Source organism: Staurois parvus, unplaced genomic scaffold (assembly GCF_062004578.1).
Source record: "Staurois parvus isolate SC_StPar_1 unplaced genomic scaffold, SC_StPar_1.0 ptg000205l, whole genome shotgun sequence".
In the NCBI taxonomy this organism is placed as follows: domain Eukaryota; kingdom Metazoa; phylum Chordata; class Amphibia; order Anura; family Ranidae; genus Staurois; species Staurois parvus.
Genome location: NW_028318001.1, coordinates 8,679,231 through 8,687,808, shown reverse-complemented (window position 1 = coordinate 8,687,808; position 8,578 = coordinate 8,679,231). Strand labels below are relative to the sequence as shown.

Genomic DNA, 8,578 nt, shown 5'->3' with positions numbered 1-8,578 from the left:
GCTGTGGATCATCATAAAGGATGGCCATAGCTTCAAAAAAAACCGCTGACCGTTCCCAGGTGAGGGTCATGGTTTGCCCTTAACCGATGGGCCCAATCTTGGGGTTCACCCTGCAATAGTGAAATTAAAAATCCCACTTTCACTGATTCCGTTAGGAAGGTGCGGGGTTGCAATTCAAAAAACAGGAGGCAGGAATCCCGAAAAGACCTGAAGCGTGTTCGGTCCCCGTGAAAACGCTCAGGTAGTGGTACTCGGGGTTCAACCCTCGGTAGAGGAGCAGAGGCCCCTGAAGCTGGCCCCAGAGCTTCTTCTACCGGGGGAGCGGAAACAGGGGCCTGTGGAGCAGGGCCAGATGCAGAGCGGGTCTGGAAACAGTTTTCCAGGTGCGTGCATTTGTCCTGCAAGGTTGCCACAGCCTGTGTCAGGGCTGATAGGTGCCTGCAAATATCTCCCAGCGGGGCTGACCCTCCTCCAGGCTCAGTCATGGCCTTCTGGTACTGTAAGGGACCACCAGGCGGTACCACTAGCACTCCACTGGCCAGGCGTCCCCAGCGCACGGTATCTAAGCCCCAGGGTATGTGCTCACCAGAGCCCCTGATGGTGGGGATGGACTTGAAGTACCCCGAGACCAGGTCGTGGCTACTGAGCACGCCTGTCAGTGGTAGCGGTATTCGCCAGGGGCTCCCCCGCAGGGAAGAGCCTGATGTGAGGAGGTCGGGTGATCCCGTCGGGATGGATGGATGGCTGAGCAAGTGCGGGGTCAAACGGGCCGGGTCGGTAACAGTGGGGACGGAGCAGTACAAGGCAGCGGGCAGAGAGTAGTCGGGTCACACGCCAGGTCAGATCCAAACGGGGGCATTCAGGAGAGAGGTCAGGCAAAGCAAGGGTCTGGGCAGGAGAAGGCAACAAGGTCAGGTACAATCCGGGTCAATAACTTACTTAGAACAGGTTCGCAGATACAGGATACAAGGAAAGACCAGAAGGCACTGAATGACAGCTCAGGGCCGCTTAAATATCCCGCCCTGCGCTGCCATTGGTGCCACGCGCGCGCCCGCGGTCCCTACTGCGCATGCGCGAACTCCCTCGCCGCGGACGGCCAGGTCTCAGTGCCCGCATTCTGACACGGGGCAGTGCACTGCGCCTGCGCCGAGCCCGTCGCAGCGGGGATTCCTGACACCTCCCTTCCTAATATTCAGATGTTGAGAGAATTCGGCACAGTTTCTGGACTCAACAGTAAAACGAGAAAAATATCAATGGCCCTTAATGTAAATATCCATGATTACCTGTTTGAGTATCTATGAGACTACTTTCCATGGTAAGATAGAGCTGTACCGTATTTAGGCGTTTGCTTTTCCGCGTCATATTCGACGTTATACACAAGTAATTACCCTGCATGTTTTTGACGGTTGAAAGACCTCCTATCCCGTTGGGCCCTGTATCATCTCTCATGGGTCGGTAAAACACACGTGGTTAAAATGACTTTACTGCCTAAGCTTCTTAATGTTTTTTTTGTATTATATCGGTTCTGCTTCGTAGGACAGATTTCTCACACTTTTAATCTAAGGTTCTTAAATTAATTTGGGGCCCAAAAGGCTATAGGCTAGCGAGGGGTAATCTGTTAACGCCCCAGATCTGGGGCAGGCTTGGGGCCCTGGATTTGTAGACCCACTATAGGGCATCACAATTGATGGAGCGATCCGTAGTATATTCGAGGAGGGAAAAAATGGACTGGGTTTACACTGCTTGCACAAATATTAGGCAAGTTGTATTTTTGAGGACAACTACAGTGCTCTCGGTAAATCCAAAATTTTAAAGAACTTCAAATCTGAATATTTAAGAAAGTAAAACGTGAGATGTTGGCTTTCTTAGAAGAATATCTATATGTGCACAATTATTGGGCAACTATTAGTGTGTAGAATTATTATGCAACTAAATGAAAAAAAAATAAAAATTTTCCCATCTCACTTGTTTATTTTCATCTGTTAACCACTTGCCCTACCCATGCCGCCATTCCCGGTCGCGGCGGTCAATCACCGGGTCCCTGCCGACGATTACACAGCACAACCATGCAAAGCAGTGTGCCTACAATGAAGGACACAGACACAAGTAAAACAGCACACAGTTAACCCTTTGATCGCCCCTCATGTTAACCCCTTCCTGCCCAGTTCCATTAGTAGTGTGTCAGTACTTTTTTTTTTTTTTTAGCACCGATCAATGTATTGGTGTCACTGGGGATGTCAGTGACACCAAGTCAGTTCCCCCCAGTGTCAGAATGCACGCTGCAGTCCTGCTATAAGTCGCTGATCGCCTCCATTACTAGTAAAAACATTTTTTTAAATCCCAGTATATATATGCCATTTGTAAATGCTATAACTTTCACAGAAACCAATTAATTTACACGTATTGGGATTTTTTTTTTTAGCAAACACATGTAGCAGAATACATTTTGGCCTAAATGTATGACGAAATTTGATTTTTTACATTTGTTTTTACTGGACGTTTTTTGTCAAAATTGGTCATTTTTTTTTTATAGTGCAAAAAATAAAAAATACACAGGCAATCAAATGCCACCGAAAGAAAGCTCAATTGTGGGGAAAAAAAAGGACATACATTTCATTTGGGTGCAGCGTTGCATGACCGCACAACTGTCAGTTAAAGTAATGCAGCACCATAATGCAAAAAATGGCCTGGTCAGGAAGGGGGGTAAATACTCTGGAGGGCAAGTGGTTAAAGATTTCCAATAAAAATTTTTTAAAAATCTTTGCTAAAAAAAATTCCCAATACGTGTAAATTAAATTGGTTTACGTGAAACTTATAGCATCTAAAAATGGCGGCGTATATATACTAGAATTTTAATTTTTATTATACTAGTAATGACGGCAATCAGCGACTTATAGCGGGACAGCGGTGGGCATTCTGACACTGGGTGGGAACTGACTGCCACTGACATCCCAATGACACCAATACAGTGATCAGTGCTAAGAAAACGCACTGACGCTGTACTAATAACACTGGGCAGGAAGGGGTTAACATCTGGGGCGATCAAAGGATTAACTGTGTGCTGTTTTACATAATACGCTGTGTGTGTTTTACTAGGGAAACATGCTGCTGTGTATTTATCTGCTGTGCAGAGAAATACACAGCAGCATGTTCTTGCTGGCAAGAGAGAGACCTGTGTTGTTTACACACAGGTTTCTCCCCAGTCAGTGTTACTCGGCAATCGCCGGGTGCTGGCAGGGAATCTCCGGTCGGGACCCAGTGATTAACCTCCGTATTTGCCAATAGCAGCACGAGTAGGGCGGCACGCACGTCCTACCCGGAAATGCAAATCATATATATATATATAAACGATGTTGCGCAGCCCTGCTACCCTGTAGCAGTATTTCTGATATAAGGCGGCGGGCAACTGGTTAAAACGAGAATAAAACAACTCATAATTTACAAATGTTTCTGACATTTAAAAAGAAAATTATTGCTCAAAATAGCCACCCTTCTTTTCACTAACAGTCATAAGCCTTCCATTCATTGAGTTTGTCATTTCCTTGATCTGTTGACTATCAACGTTTTGTGCAGCAGCAACCACAGCCTCCCAGACACTGTTCAGAGAGGTGTAGTGTTTTCCTTCACTGTAAATCTCCCATTTAATAAGGGCCCACTTCTTAAATGGGAGACATTTAAGAAGTTCTCAATAGGGTTTAGGTCAGGTCAGGAAGGGGGTCATGTCATTATTCTTTCATATTTAAGGCCTTTACTGGCTAGCCACACAGTGGAGTACTTCAATGCATGCGATGGAGCATTGTCCTGCATAAATATCATGGTTTCCTTGAAAAATGCAGACTTTTTCCTGTACCAAGTGTCTTCTAAAAACTGGCAGTAGGTTTGGGAGTTCATTTTGAGTCCATCTTCAACCCGAAAAAGGTCCAACTAGCTCATCTCTAATACCAGTCCATACCAGTACCCCACCTCCACCTTGCTGATGTCTGAGTTGAAGTGGAGCTCTGTGCCAGTTACTTATCCAGCCATGGGCCCACCCATCTGGTTCATCAAGAGCCACTCATCTCATTAGTCCATAAAACCTTTGAAAAATCTGTATTCAGATATTTCTTGGCCCAGTCTTGACGTTTCAACCTATGTGTCTTGTTCAGTGGTGGTCGGGTTTCAGCCTTGCTTACCTTGGCTCTGAGCACTGAACAGCTTGTACTTCTGGGCACTCCAGGTAGGCTGGAATTTGACAGCAGTGGAGGATAATGGGGTTCCCGGTAGCTTCACGTTTGATTCTTCTCAAATCTTTGGCAGTCAATTTGCGTCTTTCTTTCTCAACATGTTTCTTGTGACCCCGTTGACCATTTACAACAAAATGTTTGATGGTTCTGTGATCACACCCCAATATCTTAGCAATTTCAAGAGTGTTGCATCCCTCTGAAAGACTTTTTACAATTTTTGACTTTTTAGAGTCAGTTAAATCTTAGGCCACACCCTCTATCTTTACACAAATACACAACACCTGATATGCTTAAAACCAATAATCATTCATTCAACAAATGATTTGGTCAATATACTAGAAAATTAAATTTTTTATAAAATAAAATAAAAACACACAAAGTGTGTATACAACCCTTTACCACTGACTACCTACTCTGGCATTCGTCTAAGGATATGTTTATATTTGTCAATTATGGCACCAACGCTATCCCATTCTTTTGCGCTATGGGATTGTTTGAAAACAAATGCTTCGTTGGTGTCTGATTTCACTTCTCTAGTTAATTTGTTTCATAACCCTTATTCCCCTCCAGGTATGGATATTCAAGCATTTAAATGGGTGACTGACAAAGGCCTTGACAGTATCAGGCATTTTTTCACCCATTGAGCCCTTTTCACTCTCTCCCATTGTGTATCTAATCTGGAGATGCCCGTCCCGATAGTTCTGTTTTCATGAAATAACTCATTTTTTGTGCACTTTTAGGTCCCACTCAGTTGAACCCCCCTCCTTAATGGCTTGGTGCACTAATGATCAGGGTTCGAGAGGTGGTATCTTAGGATATATGCATCGTTGCTTGCCCCCCCGTAATCGAGAGGTACCTTGATTATGTTATATACCCGGCTTATTTGTATTCCCAACTTCAGGTCCTAAATGTGTCTCTGATGGAAGTCAGTTTTAAGGTTTGGACTACATGGTAATTAGTCCCACTCTTGCCTTGACAGGATGTATCTAAATGTTTTGGTTCATAAAAAAGTCTCTAGCCTTATTAATGATAAGCAAAGCCAGTTTGAACAACCATGGGAACCATAAGCAGCCTATGTGAATGTGCCTCTTGCTTCATCTCAGATGACTGTTGAGGCAACTTTTTTTTCTCTTCTTGCGAATCCTAGTTTTCTTCTTTTTACACCTCCTTCTTTCTTTCCCTTTGGTTCCTACCCTTACACCTGGCCAAGTTTGTTTGTACCTTTAACAAAGAATGTCAGCAGCCTTCTGAGCTGGTCTTTTTTGTTTCCAAGTGCAACTGTTTAGTTTTGCACTCTTTATGGCAGGGGTGTCTAACTGGCAGCCCTCCAGCTGTTGTGAAACTACAAGTCCCATCATGCCTCTGCCTTTGGGAGCCATGCTTGTAACTGTCAATCTTGCAATGGCTCATGGTTCTTGTAGTTTGGCAACAGCTGGAGGGCTGCCAGTTTGACACCCATGCTTTATGGCATGTAGAGATTTGTCTTAAGGTGACTTTGTGATGTCCTATATCGAATTTTTCTCATCTCTTGTACTTTATACTATGTCTGGCACTGGATTTTGTAAGGAAGACTTTCAGGTCTCACTTCACGCCTATGCTCAGCCTGTTTGTTGGAATACTAGGTTTGTTTTATATTTAGGCTGCTTGTATGCAATATCTTCTTAAAACTATAAATTAAGTTTGGGTGCACCAATCATTAAAAAACAAAACAAAACACATTTCTGATTACCAGCAATCAATGCAAATTTTTTTTTATTCTCAAATATAACATTTTCACTTATTAACAAAGAGTTTTAAATATAAAATTTTTACATTACAATCAAGATTAGCTTAAATAAGGGACCCATTTATAAAAAGCTAACCTTGGTCTTACCACTGCTTTTCTAATACAACCTCCTGCAGAACATTTATAAAGCATTATTGTGTGCCTCATAAATGTCATTTTTTGCATCAGGATTGTGAAGCAAATGATGCCCTAGTCATTCCAACGAATGGGAAAAACAAGTGTGCCAGAAACAGGATGACACCCGTCACATGACCTTGAAGCAGAACTATGCAATGTTTCTTCCTCAGAGTTGGGACCTATGGATATTTCTCTGTACAATATATACCTACTCTACCTCCTTTAAGCAACATACTGAACAATATTTCTGCCTATTGTGATATTTGGATTATATATGAATAAGAGATTTGTAGCAGAGAATAGAGCACAAAATTGACTAACTTTTTATCATAAACAAAAGTTGTGTGTCCATTCCTTTAGGTAATTTGGTTTATTTGGCACTTTGAAAGTCCCTTCCTTTTTGCTCAATTTTGTTGCGTATCAGGTCATGTGACCGTGCGCTACTATTTGTAGGTATTCTCTGCATACATGAATTTTGAACATTATGAATGGCCACCTTCGCACCTTTTCCGTTACACTGCAGGTGCTGACAGCCAGAGTCAGCTATCCATCAGGTAGCAGGCTGGACCCCGACTACATTGTTGGGATCCTTTCAGAGCCTGGAACGGTTCACCATGTCAGCTGACACTGGCAACAGCCTATTATAAGCGGATTCTGGGTCACAGGAGAGCAAAAGTAAATTCACTGCTGTGATCCACAAGAGAAGTATGGCCAAAAAAACCTTTGGCCATGCTTTACTTTTTAAAGAATCTCATTCACTTTGAATGGGCTGTCAATAGACCACAACACAGAAAAAGCTAGAACTGAGTAAATATTTAATGCAACACATTGCAGCAAAGGACCTCCAGCATTCTATTTCTTGTAAAACGACAGAAAACTTCCCTTCTCAACTTACCAACCAAACTGTCCTGTCTAACAGTTCACGTTAAAAATGGCTATGAAGAGAACACTTATAAGTAGGCCCTTGCTATACTTCCAAGTTAAGTTCACTTATACTACCCACTCTTGGCATAGGTATTCGTACTAAATACCATAGAAAATAGACATACCCTGCAGTTATCGTTCACAGAGGTAAACGTTGTATTGGGTAGGTAGACTGCAGATAACAGCTCGAGGTGAGTCTGCACCTTCAGTGAGCAGTAGGTACTATGATGGTGCTTAAGAGAGAGAGCACGGGTAATAGAATGGACTGTACCTGAAAGTGCCCTATCATACCTGTCTGTGCAAAATGCATATTCACCATCATCATAAATATGGTAAACGCCTTTACAAGCAAGATAGCAAGGCAATACCAGTCTTCTTAGTAGCAAGAAGGGTATTGTTTACTGCACAAAATATGAATCTCAATATTAGAACCAAATAAGCCAGTGACCTTTGTAATGGCTAACATGCCTTGTTTTACTAAATTTATCACTGTGTTGTCTTTCTCAGGATGGTGGTACTGGCTTAAAGCGATACTAAAAGGTTCTTATTTTTTTCTTGTAAAATAACAAACATGTCTATACTTACCTACTGTGCGCAGTGGTTTTGCACAGAGCAGTCTAGATCCTCCTCTTCTTGAGTCTCCCGCTGGCTCCTCCTTTCTGTCAAGTGCCCCCATAGCAAGCAGCTTACTATGGGAGCACCTGCTGCTCCGTGTGTCCATTCACACATGGAGCCACGGCTGGGCCCTGCCCTCTCTCTCTTCTCTTTGGCTGACTGGCTGTGATTGACCAATGGCTCTCACTTTCTGTCTCAGCCAATGAGGAGGCAGAGACCCCAGACTGCCAAGGCTGTCATGCACATCGCTGGATCGTGATGGAGCTAGGGGACACTGCTGCACACAGAAGATTTTTGGCCTTTACAACTATTTTAAACTAGAGACATCGCAGACCTTCAAAATGATGTATAGCAGACATACCAGCAGTAATATTTGCTCCTAAAGCTGCATGGCTGACCCACATAAAATGTTACAGACTAAGGGCATTAACATTGGTTTTCCCTCAGCAATCAACATTTTCCACAAGTAACTGCACTTGTTAGGATAATCTGCTCTAGATAGCACAGTTTCATTAACTTTTGCATATAGGTGAAACAAAAAGGACATTGATGTTTGAAGTACAACATCAACGGCTATGAATTTCATTTTCAAAAAGGATTGTTCAAAAAATCCTAACTTTTTCTTAACCAGTAGTACATAATACAAGACTGTCAATTTTAATACAGAACAATTAAAAATAGCAAGAATACAGAATTCCCTTTTTGCTGATACTGACAACACCTTCACAAATCCTTAAAAAATGCATCTATGGTTTCCGAATTAGATCTCCAAAATAAACAGTCAATGTCTTCAATTTTTTGTTGAGAAAATTCTGTTCTATTTCAACTTGTCCACCAGGGCCAGCCAGAGATGCCACCTAGAACAAATGTATAAAAAAAAATAAGAAAAACAAGTATATACAAAGAAAAAGAT

The 8,578-nt window shown here is 42.7% G+C and overlaps 1 protein-coding gene across 1 annotated transcript in view; it reads right to left on the bottom strand.

The window, feature by feature from the left end:
* Nucleotides 1-5,941: 5,941 nt before the first annotated feature.
* The window catches only part of TGS1 (trimethylguanosine synthase 1), an 81,566-nt gene continuing 78,929 nt past the window's right edge, over nt 5,942-8,578 (bottom strand). The window contains exon 15 of the mRNA XM_089678485.1: nt 5,942-8,522. Coding sequence (XP_089534611.1) covers nt 8,412-8,522 — 111 coding nt within the window. The 3' untranslated portion in view covers nt 5,942-8,411. The remainder of the gene's footprint in view (nt 8,523-8,578) is intronic.